Source organism: Oryx dammah, unplaced genomic scaffold (genome assembly GCF_014754425.2).
Source record: "Oryx dammah isolate SB20612 unplaced genomic scaffold, SCBI_Odam_1.1 HiC_scaffold_12, whole genome shotgun sequence".
NCBI lineage: Eukaryota > Metazoa > Chordata > Mammalia > Artiodactyla > Bovidae > Oryx > Oryx dammah.
Genome location: NW_024070196.1, coordinates 3,928,980 through 3,945,546, shown reverse-complemented (window position 1 = coordinate 3,945,546; position 16,567 = coordinate 3,928,980). Strand labels below are relative to the sequence as shown.

The following is a 16,567-nucleotide window of genomic DNA, read 5'->3' as shown; positions in this document are numbered from 1 at the left end:
TTAAAAATTAAAAAAATAAAGACTGATAGTAAAAATAGTAAAATATATCTAGGACTTTCTCTGGTGTTGTTGTGGGCAGTGTGGGGTCAGTTTGTTTTCAGATAGTTCCTTGATCTGGGTTATATTTCTCAAGATCTATAGGCCCCTTCCTATGTAGTTAGTACTAACTACAGTGTTTTAATCTATTGCACCTGTCACTTCCAAGAAGGTTCCCTCTGTTTTAGCTTCTTCTGTTTGCTTGTCTCTTCAGTGTCTGATTTCTGCCCTGACACAAGGGGGCGGTGGTGGAAACTTTTTTAGGCTCACTTGTTGAGCCGTGCTGTGGGGAGGGAGGGATGCTGCAAACAAATAACACTGGTGCGTGTTCGCAGTGTCTCGGCCACATGGGTTTACCCCTGCTCATGGTGTGTGTGCCCTCCCTGCCCACACTGCTCAAGCTCTAGGTTGCTCTGCCGGGAACCATCCGAGGCTGGCCCTGGGCTGCATACACCTCCCAGGTCTAAGCTGCTCAGGTTCAGGTACTCAGGCAGTCCTCAGAGGTGCAGACTCGGTTGGGCCTGCGTTTTGTGCCCTTCCTAGGTCCGAGCAGCTCAGGTGACCAGGTGTTTGGTGAGTGCGGTCGCTGCGACATATCACCTACCCTGTCCCTGCCGCTCGGTTTTCTGGGTGTACAACTGGCGCACCTTCTCAGGCGGATGTTAACCCTCCAGAATCCCAAGAAGTCTTAATTAGCAACAAAGCCTACTTGCAGTTTGATAGATAATGCCTCCCTGGGGCCGTGATTACCCCCTTCAGGCTCTGGCTGCCTGTCACCAGAGGGGGATGATCTGCAGCCAGCTAGCTCTGCTCAGTCCTTTGTTCTGTGGGCAGGCCTGATGGTGTCTTAGGTTAGGACTTTTCACATAGCTCTATTCAGTCCTTTGTTCTGTGAGCGGGCCTGGTGGTGTCCTAGGTTAGGGCTTTTCGCGTGGTAGCTATCCCACAGTCTGGTTTGCTAGCCCAAGTTAGTTCCCTCAGATTGCCCTCAGGGCATTCAGGCCCGGTCCTTACTCTAAGCAATGCAGGCCACGCCTCCCTGCCCAGCCCCTGCTTGCTAGTGACGGGTGCAGGTGTCTGCGCTGCTTCTCCACGGGGGAGTTACCGTTGGGCATGTAATCTATGGGTTTTAATTATTTATTTAATTTTCCTTCTGGTTATGTTGCCCTCTGTGGTTCCAAGGCTTGCCACAGACTCGGCAGTGAAAGTGTTTCCTAGTGTTTGGAAACCTTTCTTTTTTAAGATTCTCTTCCCCTACTCCAGTCTTCTTGCCTTGAAAAGCCCATGGGTGGAGGAGCCGGGTAGGCTACAGACCACGGAGTCACAAAGAGTCAGACACGACTGAGTGACTTCATGTTCACTTTCATGTTCCTCGGACGGAGCTCCGTCCCTACCTCTTTTGTCTCTCTTTTTGTTTTTTATATTTTTTCCTACCTCCTTTTGAAGACAGTGGGCTGCTTTTCTGGGTGCCTGATGTTCTCTGCCGGGATTCAGAAGTTGTTTTGTGGAATTTACTCAGCGTTCAAATGTTCTTGGATGAATCTGTGGGGGAGAAAGTGATCTCTCCGTCCTATTCCTCCGCCATCTTAGGACTGCCTCTCTAACAGGGTCTTTTGAATAGCAAAAGTTTTACATTTTGAAGAGGTTCCATTTATGCTTTTCCTTTTATGGACTGTGCATTGGGTATCAAATTTAAGAACTCTTTGCCAAATCCTAGGTCTTTACATAATAAATTTTCTATTTATTCAAAAACTTCAATGGTTTTACATTTATGTTCATGATCCACTTTGAGTTAGTTTTTGTATTCCATGGGAGGTTTAGATTCTTTCTGCTTTGCCTATGGAATATTCAGTTTCTCCAGCACCATTTACTGAAAAGGCCATTCCTACTCCATTGAGCTGCTTTTACATCTTTGTAAAAAAAAAAAAAAACTAGCTGGGTTCATTTATGAGTTCTGTGTTCCATTCTATCAATCTATATGTTGGTTCCCCCCCCACACACCGCCCCCGACCAGTACCATACTGTGTTGATTACTGAAGCTCTATAGTAAGTCTTGGGGCTTCCCTGGTAGCTCAGCTGGTAAAGAATCTGCCTGCAATGCAGGAGACTCTGGTTCAACTCCTGGGTTGAGAAGAGCCCCTGGAGAAGGGATAGGCTACCCACTCCAGTATTCTTGGGATTCTCTGGTGGCTCAGATGATAAAGAATCTGCCTGCAATCCAGGAGACCTGGGTTCCATCCCTGGGTTGGGAAGATCCCCTAGAGGAGGGCATGGCAACCTATTCCAGTATTTTTGCCTGGAGAACCCCCATGGACACAGGAGCCTGGCAGGCTACAGTCCATGGAACTGCAAATCGTCAGACACAACTGAGCAACTAAGCACAGCACAGCATAGTAAGGCTTAATGATTTTTCTTGCTTTATTCTTTTTCATAATCATTCTGGATACTCTACAGTCTTTGCCTTTCCATACCAATTTTAGAATAATGTCCATATTTACAAAAAAACTTGTTGAGATCTTGATAGAAATTGTATTAAATTAAACATATAGATCAGTTTGAAGAGAGCTGACATCTTCACCATGAAGAATCATTCAATTAATGAACATGGTATGTCTCTCCAATTATTTAGGTCTTTTTTGATGTCATTCATCAGCATTTTGTAATTTTCAGCATACATAATATTTATACCTAAATATTTTGTTTTCTTTGGAGCAGTTGTAAATGGTATTGTGATTTTGTTTTGATTTCTGCTTGTTTTTTCTTAGTATATATAATACTAAGGGTCTTTTGATTTTGTATGTCAGTCTTATATTCCAGGGCTTCCCACGTGGTGCAGTGGTAAAGAATCTGCCTGCTAATGCAGAAGACGCAAGAGACACAGGTTCAATCCCCGGGTGGGAATGATCTCCTGGAGAAGGAAATGGTGACCCACTGCAGTATTCTTGCCTGGAAAATTCCATGGACAGAGGAGCTTGGTGGGCTACATTCCAGGGGGTCGCAGAGTTGGACACGACTGATCACGGGTGCATCCATGCGCATGCGTGCACACACACACATGTATCCTAGCTCCTATCCATTCCTAGTTTGCCAGTAGATTTTACCATGAATAGGTATTGAGTTTTGTCAAATGCTTTTTTTTTGGCATCAGCTGACATGACTATATGATTTTTTCTTTCACCTGTTAATATGGTAGATTACATTGATTGATTTTTGAATATTGAAACAGTCTTGCATAACTTAGATAAACCCAGTGTGGTTGTAACATGTTATTCTTTTCACACACTGCTGGATTTGATTTGCTAATATTTTGTAGAGGATTTTTGTGTCTAAATTCATGGGAGATATTGGTCTATCATTTTCTTTGTCCTTTATTTGGTTTTGGTATTTAGGGCAATGTTAGCCTCATAAAATGAGTTGAGAAACACCCCCTCCTTTTCTATTTTCTGGAAAAGATTGTGCAAAACTGGTGTCAGTTATTCTTTAAATGTTTGGTAAAATTCTCTAGTGACACTTCCTGGCTCTGGAGATTTTGATTCTTAGTGTTATTTCAATGTGAATTTATCTGTGCCCATAAGAACAAGTGAAAAGTCTGGAGAGTTTGGGGTCTCAGTTCACATTACATTCGCATGTGGATGGGTCACACTAGACTGTGATCACATGAGAGAAGCCACTGTGTGCTGGTCATTTAGAAGGCTTGGAGCAAATACTGAAAATGCATTTGCTCCGCTCATGACGAAGGTTGGAAGCTGGAAAGAGCATAACAAAGGGTTATGAGCGTTCACCGAGTGCCTGAGGCTGGGAACGGATAACGAAGGTTTATACGCCCGGCCTTGAGGCATTCGAAGGCTTCCTTCTGACCACCTGTTTCTGGGAGCAAGGACTGTTGTTTCAGGATAAGACTCCCTTTAGAGTTTTGCCAAAGCTATGTTATGTCTTGGGCGGTGGGAACTGTATTTTATGCTTGAATGCTTTGATGTTTATCGAGAAAGGCTACGTGCAAGTCTGCTTTATACTCTGTTCCCTGAGACCATAAAACTGCGCAGCTGGATAATAAACTTAGTCCACTAGAGGCTGTCCCTGAGTGTTCCTTTCAGAGTGCGGTTCTCTGAGCCTTACAGTCATTCTTGGGACCTCAGCACTGACAACAGCACCTGGCACACAGTAGGTGTTCAAGGTGAGCTTGCGGAATAACGGAGTTGACTCAGTACTCTGCTTCAGACTGGAAGCCCGATGCTGTTAGAGGGCGGCATGGAGGCACCCGAATCCTTTGTGCGAGGTGGAAAAATCTTTTGGGAAGAGTGGAAGAGTACCTAGTACTTATAGTTCCACTTAGCCCTCTTTGCTTAAACTACTTCTGATCAGGCAGTGGTTGGCTCTACCACCTGGAGCAACCCATTGTGCTCCAGAATTTGAGGAGCATGGGGAGCTGGTGAGACAGAGGGGTGTGTTGGGGTAAGACTGGTTGCTGCAGGCTGCTGCAGACTGATGCTCCTTCCTAATCTGGGTGCCTCTCACACCGAAACAAGCTCTGAGAATCACACTTTAAAACACAGGATACACAGGAAATGAGAATGGATTGAGCTTAAGGGTAATTTATATAATTATCCATAAGTAGTGTCAGGCTTGCAGAAACTATTGACTTCTTAGGTGTCTCTGAATTTCAAAAGCTACACCAAGGTACTTGCCACTAGGACTGTAGTTTCCAGTCAGCTAAGTGGTTTGTTTTAGACTAGAAGATTTTCTGTCGGAGCTACATTTGTGTGTGGTGCATAGGAAAGCATGTGCATGCATGAGAGGGTGCACCGGCTTTTAGGTGAATTTCTACTGGGAAGCCAGTTAGTGATGCTAAGTTCTCATGCCTTGCTCATTTCATAGGGTAACAGACTATCTGGGTTGTTAAATTAGTGACTATTATAACTATATTCTGGGACGTCTTGTGACAGCTAAACTCTTTAATTTGTTCTTCTAACACTATTTTAATTGCTATCTGTATCAATAAGAGCTTTTTTTTTTTTAGCAGCTTTTTATCTGCATTATTCTCTAGACAATTGTGAACAGCTTCAAAAATATTTTATTATGTTGAAAGCTATTTATTTCTGAGCCAAATGTGAATTCATTTGTTTGTAATTTGAGACTATGGGGCATTTATTGATTATAAAGGCAATGGGCCTTACGCTAAGCTTATTTGTAGTGTCTGGAAATCACCATCAGCATGGTAGTTGTGCAGTGTTGACTGGCCAACACGTCAAACTGATGATAAACACTCTCTCCTGTATGCCATCCCTGGGCTTGTCTATACTCTCTTTCAACACAGCATGTTGGGATGATTTGTCTGTCTCTCTCTCTCTCCCTGGATTCAGAGTTCCTTTGGGGAATGAACCATCTCTCTTTCTAGAGTGCCGAGCACAATTCCTGACTCTAGACTAGAAGCGGAAGGAGGGCAGATCGCTGTGCATCCACCCCCTGGAACATAACCTAGGCATGCACGTGAGCACTCAGCACACCTATTGAATGAATGCATCAACGGTGATAGCTGGTGAGCAGAAAAATCTTTGCTCAGTTAATAAACTAATTTGTATTTGTGCAATGAGTTTGAGGGGCAGAAATCACATTGTTTCATAACCCAGAGGCAGTGATTGTACCCTGAAATACATATGCCTTGGCTTGCTTTCCAAGGTGACCCCTCCCCCCTCAAGAACATTGAAAACCAAGTAGTAAGCAAGATTTGAAAGGCAAAAAATCAAATTATCATTTGATAAGAGAATAGAGAATGAAGACTGGAGGGTACTATTAGCTAAAATGGACCCCTTTATCCTTTTTAATCCTATGAATTTCACTGCACATAGACAGGACCTTCGAGCATGTAGGAAATGTTGCCCCACAACTCTTATAAATGTGTTCCTGTAGAACAACTCATTTCTCAAATTATGTAGGAAAGGGAGGAGGAATTACATGTGTGGTAGATATGTAGCTTTTATATCTTTAAACTTTTCTGATCTCCTATGTGGGATATCTTGGCAGCTTATTAACAGGTCATGAATCATCTTAGGAAACTCAAAAATCCAATATCTTCTGATTCCTTGCTTTTTTTCCCCAATAATGGATGAACATTCATGTTTTCACCTGTCTACAAAAGAAATCTGATAGTTGAAAAACTAAGAAAGAATACAACAGTCATGATTATTTCAAAAAGAAATGAGCCATGATCATTTGAATCATCATGCAAAAGAAAACAATGAAACAAAATGAAAGATGAACCAAAAATCTACGTGCTCTTCCAAACATGTCTTGTTGGCTCATAGCCTTGACAAAGATGGTAACAAGCGGTGTGGGGGGGGGGGGATTGGAAAATCCACAGAGGGGTGTGTAAGGCAGCAGGCAGGCACCAGAGTGCCTACTACCTCCTCACATCATGTCCGAAGGAGGCAATGTCTAGCAACAACTAGCGCTCCGGAGCCCCAGGGTCCGCATCCTTTAACATGGGCAGGTAACATCTGTTTTGATTGGAAAGGGAACATTCAGATAGGTCAGCATCTTCCAATTGTTTCTTTCCACTATTTTGGATGTGTTATACTTATTTCCACTTTCTAATTCCTAAAGCGTCTGTCTACTGTTATTTTGTCTGTTATCTTCTCTCTCTCTCTCTTGCCTTTTCCAGGGTCCCAAGTTTCCAGTTTTAGATGTTTACAATGAATCCTGGCCTTAATCATGAGTGTCCCTCATTTAGTCCACGGGTGCCTTGTAGGAAGAGGATTGTTAGGAGTCTGTAGACTCAGATGAGAAGCCGAGTCAATTGGACCCAGAAGAAGAGGAAAGAGATCGCCCCAGTTGTGCAGCTCAGGTAGGCAGTGGGGCTCTGTTGCCTTTTGGTGCCGCCAGAACTTGAAGTGCTATAGAGAGATCATGGCTGTATGTGCAGCAAACTTTTCAATTAAATCAACAAAACGCTGTCACATAAAGGCTTTGCAGGACCTCTCAAAATTTTGGATTTGTTGAGGACACTGTTATCTTATGTATTACCTCTCCTTATATTTCATATAACTTATGTTATAAATATGTCATTGTAATTGTGATTATATCTCTTCTCTTACTCTGTCATGTCAGCTCCATAGGGACAAGGAGCTGATACATGGTTCCCCAGCACTGAGAATGGGGCCAGACATGTAGCAGATGTGCAGTGCACACTTGTTGAATAGACATGTGCCACCCTGCTCCTATAATCCACCCTGGACTGAACAGAAGACAGAATCTGTCATCTGAAAGGCCTGAATTTCAGCTCTGAATCAGCCTCATGTTAGCCATGGTGCCTAACCCCTTTGAGCCTTAGTTTCTTCATGTGTATACTAGAATTCCTCTGGAGCCTCCTAAAATAAAACAATGAAGCATTTGGACCGATGTTTTATGGATGGAAGCCCTTTTCATCTTCCTGTTCTCTTTTCACCACCCCCTCCCTACCCACTGCCTTTCAGTGGTTGCTCTGCAAACCATGGCTCTGTCTATCTGACGGTTAGAATTTAAGTGGGGAAAGAATGAACACTGTTGCAAGTGATTCTTTTTCATTATAAAGATCTGCAGAAATGAAAAGCACAGCGGCCAAGCTCGTGAACCTTAGGTGCAGGCTTGTGTTGCCACCAGGCTGCCACTGGACCTATGAAACCAGACCAAAGCAGGCAGACCTCTGCCTCCCTGCAGGGTCTGCAGTGGTAGAATCCGTGTGGGGTGTGAGGCAGAAGCAGGGGCCAGGGGACGGGTGGTGGAGAGGTGAGGTGCTTTCTGAGCCACATAGGAAATAGACACTTCAAACCGCAGGAGGGCTGGGCCTCGGGAGGAAAGAGGTGATCACTCTCCTTCAGCTCCCTTCCCAGTTCCTCCCACTGAGAAGACAAGACAGAAGACAGGGAGTTGGTAAAACAGGATGTAAAGTTTATATACAAGAATATAATGTTTATCTGAAATATTTACAGTGTTGGTTAAAGCAATATTTTTACAACTTTTTGGGGTCAACTACTGTGTATATTACAGGTAAGCTACAATGGTTTAATCTGCAAAATTAAGTAAAAAAGTGTTTTAAACAAAGTTTAAAGTACTCGGGTCAATCATAAAATTGGTCTGTTTTGCCTTTTATTTGAAGAACTCATGCTACGGTGGTTAATGTGGCTTTTATAAATGGAAGTACTCTACCTGGAAATGCAAAACGCAATACATGCTACAGTTAAGTTCCCAACAGGGATGTTAAATGACAAATGACGTTACGCGATTCAGATGCTGATTCAGGCTGCAGTTGAGAGAGGTGCTGAGATAACAGCCAGCTTTATCTCAACCGGGTTTTGGACCCACAACAGAAAAGGGAAAGTTCAGGCCACACAGAAAAGCGAAGCTGTTTGCACGTGACGGCAACCTCAGTGGAAACGGACCCAAACCAAACCAAAAAAAATCAAGCCAGAGTCACAATTGCACCTATGTGAAATAGCTCTTAAGTGACCTTTTAAAAAACTTCATAAAAATCCTTTTGATTTTATTAGTTGGAATATTTCTACAAGATTTGGGTGGGTTTTTCCTTTATGTGAAGACACCTATCTGTTCCTGAGGCCTCCTGGGGCCTTGTAAGTCAGGAAATGCTTGGGGTGCAAACGTGCAAAAGGCAGGGGAAGCCGCTCCAGGCCGGAGCCGGAGGCGAGGGCGAGCGCTGGGGAAACCGCGCTGACGTCCCAGCGCAGCGGGGGCGAGTGGGCGGGGCCCTGGGAGCGTCCGCAGCGAGGCTGGCCTGAGGCTAGCACTGCAGCTTGCGGATGCTGCGGGAGATGCGCTTGAACTCTCGCTGCCCTTTCTGCCACCGCTTCACGGAGGTGATGACCAGCTCCCCACCCAGCTTCTGCCCCATGACCAGGTAGGGCGCGTTGATGTCGTTCATCTCCTCACACGTGCACTGCAGGCTGTCTTTGAGCCACAGCACCGACTTCTTCAGGTCCTTCTCGGACACTCCGTTCAGCTTGTAAATGGTCTTGCTCTTGGTCTCCAGGATGATTTTGGTGTCTCTATTGATGTAGGTGATCTCCTTCACTTTTATCTTCAGTGCTGCGAACACAAAAGGGGGCAGGATCACACCGGTGATAAGGAGGGCATAAATCCCCCCCGCGTGTCCTAGACTCGCCTGGGAGAGGGAAGAGGAGCCCCCGGGGTTGACGGGGGGGGGGGGGGGCGCAGGCAGGGGGTTGGGAGCTGAGGGCAGCAGGTGGCTCCATTTCTAAAGCCTCAAAGGGTTGATCGGGCACTTTGTTTCAAACCAGCCATCCTTTAAAAACTCCCCTTGTGGACTCAATTGATTTTCCCTCCTTGCCCTGCGTTCTGTGTTTGTACGGAGGCTGCATGTGGAGTGTGCCCTCCTCGACAAATGACTTCCCCTATTGGAAAATTCACCATGAAAAGAAATGCCTGACTCTTCGGTGAAACACGATCCTTCTGTGGCTGTAAACTTTAAACTCAATTTATGACGTCGGAGAAGTTTTTGGACAAACCCGTAAGGAAATTATATCACACAATCATTGTTTTCTAAAGAACAGACTACAGGGAAGGAGAATTGATCTTACAGCTGCATTTGATTTGGTAAAGTAACTTGGAGAAAAAATATCCAAGACTCTCTTTAAGAGCACAACATGTTTAGCTGTAAAAGTGTTTTTCTGAAGACCTCATCCTCATACGCTATCATTTGCCTGTCCAAGGCCAAGGCATTTACAGATCATATATGCACTGCTTCCAAGATGGATATGTAGACTCCTTAGAATGCTAAGACCCAAAGTAAGTGGTTTACTATAAAAGACACATTTTATAGTCATGGACAGTATGCTTTGGGAAAGAAAACCCTACAAACATACATGCTGGAATTAAATTTCAAGACTCCATGAAGTCAGGGAAGGGACAGAATTTTAAGGCTGAAGGGATAATCTAGCTAAACTCTCTTGTTCGTACACCAAGAATCTGAAATCCAGAGAAATTCAGTGATTTACAAGAGGTCACCCAGTTACGCTGTGCCCTAGCTGAGCCTAATTCTCAGAACTCGAGTCCCCAAACCACTGGGATCTCAGCCACAGTATCAAATCTCTTGTCCTGGCTGGTGCATTCACGTGCCCAACTATAATGTGTTAACGACTGTTCCACAGAGATTATATGCAGGTGTGACTTCCTGACTCTGATGGAGTTTGGTGCATTGTTTAAGTTAGTAATAGAGGAAGAGGTTTTTTTGGTGAGAAATCACTGCTCTGGAGATTTCTTTCTTTCTCTGTCAGAGGAATTCAACTAAGTTAGCTTTTCCAGCCGAGCAGGAAACGACTGAAGCTCGGCCAGGTAAATCAAGCATGCTGGGACTTGGCCAACCACAGTTTGTCTGAGGTGCATCTGGGTCATAATATTGGGTGCTCGGGTTTTTCGTGAGATGAATCGCATGGCGATGTCACGTTTCTGTGGCCTCAGCCTAAGGGCTGGGAGTGGGGAAGGTATATGGTGGGTGAAGTGATTATCATGCTACCTGGGACCCTCATCAATAGCACAGACAGAGCATGTGTGAGATTTTGCCTGGTCAGACTAAACATTCTTGAGCCCAAAACATCAGAAAAATCATCACTTTTAATCAGAGGGAAGACTTATGACTCATCTTTCTCTAGCTATGAAATAACTAACTTTTTAAGAGCTTGCCATGGGAAAACTTCAGACGTTTCCTTCCTGGGTTTTCTGCTGGGACCAAATATAGAGAATCAAAGCTCTTAAATAACTTTTCCTGCCCTGGATGGAAGGTATGAGGGGGGATGCAGGGTGTGTTGGAGGCAGAGGTGATGATATTGGGTTGGCTAAGAAGTTTGTTCAGGTTTTTTTGTCCATAATATGTTATAGACAAATCTGAATGAAGTTTTTAGCCAACCTAATACTGTCTGGTCCACCAAAAGGTTGCATACAGAGGCAGGTGGTTCTGGTCTATTCTTTCTTCACCAGTACTTTCCCTACTGAAATCAGGAGGTCTTTCTTGTCTTTCAGAAGTCCTTCTTTCTTGTCCTTTAGAAGTGCAGTGGGGAGATTGTCATGCTTTCAGGGATGATTCAAGTTAAATACGTTAGATTTCTACCTTGTTCCTTCTACCCTTTCATTACTCCCCCAAACTACATAGGCTGTGTGGAAAACCACTTATAAACCAGTATAGGACTCACCCCATACAATTTAAGTTTACTATCCCCCTTGGGACAAAATGAACATGAAAGAGTAGAAAACAAACTTGGGAGGTGTCTGCATGTGTGATGCCTTAAGTGTAATGACTTCCAAGTTGTTCCAAGGTAAGAGAAAGAGAACCCTGGGACAGCCAGCCAGCCACACCCACCCACCCACTTTTTTTTACACAGGTCTTGATGCAGCATCTTTAGGAAAGAGATCTTATGTAAGGTAAACCACTAAGCAAGCAGGTGTGTGTGTGTGTGTGTGTGTGTGTGCGCGCGCGCACGTGTGTGTGTGCATGCGTGTGTGTGTGTGTGTGTGCGCCTGAGCCCTAATTTCAATTTTTTTGGAGCTTCACTATATCATGGAAGTCAGGAGACAGATCTGTACTAAAGCTAGTGCAAAGGCTATAAGCTGCCAGAATAAAATGCCATACATTTTTATATAAACTTTATTTAAATTATATTAAAAAAATTTGCCCTTAAATCCTGGGCATGGAAGCTAAGAACTGTGTTTTGGGTAAGGCTCTGGAGCTTTGCGATTGCTGCTGCCAACACGCCTGGCCGTCTCCTACTCTGAGAGTTTCTTGTCTTTGAGTATAGACATATGAAACCCCATCATCCCCTTGTGGCTCTTGCTGAGGGGGAGGAGTAGCTCAAACTGAGTTGCTTCCTTCCTTCCCCTTCCTCAGCTGTGTGAAGCTTCTCCTATAGCTATGGATGTCCTAGGAGCAGCTAAGGTTAAGCACAGGACACTTCCTGGAAGTGACCTGGGGTTGCAAGGGGCAGTGATTGGTGGTGTCCAGAGTTCCAGGGACCTGGCCAGGTCTGAGGCTTCTGGCTGGTAAGCTGTAAGGAGGGGGTGGGATGTCAATCCTCCACACTATACACTGGAGTGGCTTCTGTCTCCAGGGTGTAGCCGAGTACATAGAAGTGTTCCTAGAAGTCTGTTAGAGTCTGTTATTATTTGCTAGGACAGAGACCACATCTGTTTACCAGTAACTTCAAGCTTCTGCTTGAATAAACACTTTTAAAGGGCATCAACCCCTCAAACGCACCAAAAAGTGCCTGCTCTTGGAAGGGGAGGAAAGCATGAATGTCTCAGGAATTTGGGTGAAGTTCTCTGCCACCCCAGCTCTGAATGTAGTGGTGATCTTATGTCTAGCTGGCTCCTTCGATCCCCACAGAGGCTGGAGGACTCAGAGGAGGTGCTGCTGAAGCTCTGGGTGGATAGACTCCTCTTAGAGTTCTCCCTTAAGGAAAATGATCTACACGCCTGGGACTTGGGAGTTCCTGAGCTCTGTGTCATCACAGCACCTTGCGTGTATCTTGCCAAAGTAAATTCCTAGCTTTTTTTTTTTTCAATTCAAGGAAACTCCACCAGATTATTAACTAGTACCTTGGATATACTCACTGACAGTGGAATACGAGAAGCAGAGCATCATGCTTGGCACTGGACTAAACTTCTATTTGGGGCCAACTTAATGTCTTGAATCTGTTTTACTGAGGCTAATATTTACATGTTTCCATCCCTGGGACACATGTTTAAGTGACTAAAAAGAGAACATGGGCCAGGATCATGCTTGCTGGCAAGAAAAAGCCAAAGTGAAGTGAAAAATATGCCATTTGAAATTCATGATATGAACAATTCTCATTATTTCATTATTGCTTAACAGAGCAATGAGTCTCATCTAAGAAAAGATACAATTCAATACAAGATAGTTAATGTGGAGAGAAACTAAGATAACCTGTTAGATGATTAGCTCAAGGAAAGATGAGCTGTGATGCTATTTTACCCAAACTTTATCTAGTAAAGGGCTTCCCTTGTGGCTCAGCTGGTAAAAAAATCTTCCTGCAATGCAGGAGACCGGGGTTCGATCCCTGGGTTGGGAAGATCCCCTGGAGAAGTGAAAGACTACCCACTCCAGTATTCTGGCCTAGAGAGTTACATGGTTGCAAAGAGTCAGACACGACTGAGTGACTTTCACTTTCACTTTATCCAGTAATCGTAACATCTTAATGAATTGTATCTGTAAGTTGTACTGGAAAAGAAAACTTTTGTTGGTGTTTACTTACCAAAATCATTTTTACAAAGTGTTTCCATTATGTCGTTGTCATCTTCGTTTTTAGTTTTGCAGGCTTCACATACCTTTGGAGCTAGAAACGTGAAACATTAGTAACTTTGCTTGAAAGGAAACAGCAGGTGGCATTTGTAAACAACTCACTCTAGGGGCTTCTTCAGGCAGGAGGGACAATTGTCCTGGAAGACCCCCAACTCTGCCCCATTTAAAACAGGACCACTCACGCCTAAGAAAGTGTGCCATGCCTCCCATTTTTTTTTTTTGACAGGCAAAAATGCCCACATACTGTGAACAGGTATTCCCAGTGGTGGGGTGTGGGGGTGCGGCTGCAGGTAGCTGAGACAGGTTGCAGCTTTTCGCTCTTCCTCTCACTCCTGGGACAAACACAGTCCCTGAAAAAGTTAGCCCCAAGGCCTCTCTGAGGAGAAAGCAGTAAAAGACCCTTGAAGGATTTTGGAAAACTAGCAACGACCAACGATGGCCAAGATCATCTCTCTCAGCTGCAGGCCACCAGTGCAGCCTGGCCTCTGTTGGCTTTTCAGCCAAGCTGCTTCTGGGGGCGCCAGGGGGATGGAGTCATCTCGAGGGAGTTTCAAGTCTGGGCTGGGTGAGGTGGCTAGTGTGGTAAGGCTAGTGTCCGAGCTCTTCCCCTTTCGAAGCACACCTCACTGGCAGTTCCAGCCTGCTCTAACTGGGCCTGCGTCACCTCGTGCTTTCTGCCAAGCTTGTGCTTGAGTTAGGCAGCATTTACTTCACTGTTATCTTCCTCCCTGGTGCAGGTTTTTCTGTCCTCTCTTTGCCTGTTTCAGACGCTCGAAAACAAGCAGACAAAACAACAACAAAACCCAAACAAACAAAAACCCAAAGCTTTTCCAGAAGCCAAAGAAAGTTGAAGCAAACTGTCTCTGGGGCCTGACCAAGCCCAGGAATGTGCACTAGCTCAATTATGAGAGAGCCGGCTAATGGCTCTTCTAAAAGAGTCTGATTCCTTGGGAAAAGGGAAAGAAGAAAACATTCATTTTCTCTCACATATAAATGTACGAATACTGTCTTTAAAATTTAGGTGAAAGTTCATTAATATGAAATTGCATTTTCACAGGAAAGAAAACCTGTATGACTCATTTTGGAAGTTATTTATCAATTTGGAGAAAGTGCAGAGCAGATTTTGAAAAATGCAAACTTTTATTGTCAAGGGGGAAATTTTTTTTTTTTGAGAAATGTAGTATATAAAGTTGGTGCAGATTGTGAAAAATAAAAACAAAAGCAATATACATAAAACTGCCCTTAACTTCCCTCTCTCAAACAAAATGAAACTTTTCCAATTAGGAGCTCTAAGAATGTATATAAAATGTTACTAACCTGTATTGGTTGGTCTGTGGTATATGTTGGACAAATGTTTGAAATATGCCAAACATTTGCAATAAATTATAAATCTAACCAATAAGATGATTGCAGACTTATGGTGCCTGCCAGGAAAGATTGCTAAGCAACTTTGCATTTTCTTTAACTAATGATGGCTGTAGGAAAACAATTAGAGATTGAAAGGGAGATGCTGCTGGAGCCCTGAAAGGGATTAGGAAGCCCCCTTTCTGTCCCGGGGGACCTAAATCAGCTCAGACACATTGTATATGTTTTCCTTTCAGGAAGAATATCAAGCGCGCATGAGGTTTTCATTGCTTTGATGGTTTTTGCGCAGGAACTCCCCCTCTGTTTTCTAAAAAAAACTTGGGAAACTCTCTTTTGCACGATTTTCTCCAGTTAATTAAAACCACTCCTAAGATAAAAGCTGATTAGTGATAGAAAAATGAGTTCTGGAGATTCCCTTTGTGCTTCTTTCTTGGACACCTGGGCACTTTACAACCAAAGCTGAACTTTCAACACACATGAGCCAGCCCTACTTTTTATTTTCAAAGTCTGAATGACAAACAGAGAGTGCCTTAAGAGACTATCTGTTTGCACATTTTGGCGATTGTGGCTGTAGGGAATGTCCCTGCGTCTAGAATCCTGCCCAGTGGTAAAAACGTGCTGCGTGAGATTCAGGCCAGGGTGCTCTGGCCAGGGTGCTCACCCGCCAACTCCTCCACAATTGCGGCCCCCGTGCTAGCATCTTTTAAAAGAATTGTGCGTGTATCTACAAAGGAAAGACCTCTTTCAGTTCTACATTTTCTTCACCACCCCCCCACCCCCCACTCCGCCCGGCGCCTCCCTTTTCAACTGTTCCTGTGAAAGAGCAATTGGTATAACAGGGGAAGGGAATGAGAGACTTGGGTGTGTATTTTTTTTTTTTTTTTTTTTTGGTGTGGGGGTTGATAGTCTCAGTTTTGTCACGCTGACACATCAGGGCAAGGAGAGCGTCTGCCCCGCCTGGGACTGGCACCCCGGCGGGGACGCAACGGGATGTAGGGTCTTCGTGGAGCTGGTGGTGGGGGTGTAATGAGGAGGGCTTACCTTCCTCGGTAGCCGGCAGGAGGTGGTCGCTGCTAGCGAGGGGGATGCAAAGGTCGTTGTCCTGGGGGAAGCGGTCGCAGTCGAGCATGTCGGGCCAGGGGAAGCCGAAGGCGGACATGACCGGAGCGCAGCGGTCCTTCACCTGCACGCAGAGCGAGTGGCACGGCTGGATGGTTTCGTCCAGGTCGTCGAGGCAGACGGGAGCGAAGAGCGAGCACAGGAACTTTTTGGTGTCCGGGTGGCACTGCTTCATGACCAGCGGGATCCAGGCGCCCGCCTGCTCCAGCACCTCCTTCATGGTCTCGTGGCCCAGCAGGTTGGGCAGCCGCATGTTCTGGTATTCTATGCCGTGGCACAGCTGCAGGTTGGCCGGGATGGGCTTGCAGTTGCTGCGTTTGTAGGGGAAGTCGGACTGGCCGAAGAAGAGCCCGCGCGCCGAGCCCAAGCAGCAGTGCGAGGCGAGGACGATCAGCAGCAGGGAGCCGGGGCCCTGCGGCATCGTGGGTGCGCGACCCCCGGGGGGCGGAGGGAGCCAAGCCGGTGAAGCGAAGGCGGTGGGGGCCGGAGCTCTTCCCGGGTCCGCTCGCAGCGCTTGGCGCGGCTCCGGGGCCTGGAAATCAGCGCCGAGACGCCGGGCGCGCGGGGGACTGCGCGGGCGAGGTTCTGCGCTGGGCTCCGCGCTGAAAGCCCGCGCGCAGCTCCAGGTGGGCTCCGACCCGGGGGAGCAGAGTGAGCCGCAGCTGGGGCCCGGCCAGAGTTTTCTTGGCCTTTTTTATGCAAATCTGGAGGTGGGGGGGGGGAGCAAGG

General features: G+C 45.5%; 1 protein-coding gene across 1 annotated transcript; it reads right to left on the bottom strand.

Moving 5' to 3' along the window:
- Window positions 1–7,937: 7,937 nt before the first annotated feature.
- On the bottom strand, window positions 7,938–16,517 carry SFRP2 (secreted frizzled related protein 2). The gene is made up of 3 exons (XM_040251352.1): window positions 15,761–16,517; window positions 13,308–13,388; window positions 7,938–9,111 (listed from the first exon to the last, which is right to left on the bottom strand). Exons 1-3 carry the CDS (start codon window positions 16,257–16,259, stop codon window positions 8,807–8,809), a joined length of 885 nt encoding a protein of 294 aa, XP_040107286.1. The 5' UTR covers window positions 16,260–16,517; the 3' UTR covers window positions 7,938–8,806.
- Window positions 16,518–16,567: the final 50 nt, after the last annotated feature.

Excerpts from the sequence above, each read along its gene's own strand:
- SFRP2 (XM_040251352.1), bottom strand. The coding sequence starts at position 16,259 with ATGCCGCAGGGCCCCGGCTCCCTGCTGCTGATCGTCCTCGCCTCGCAC. Across the intron at positions 13,389-15,760 it reads CCTGCCGGCTACCGAGGAAG|CTCCAAAGGTATGTGAAGCC; the intron begins GTAAGCCCTCCT and ends TCACGTTTCTAG. Across the intron at positions 9,112-13,307 it reads ACTTTGTAAAAATGATTTTG|CACTGAAGATAAAAGTGAAG; the intron begins GTAAGTAAACAC and ends TTGTGTTCGCAG.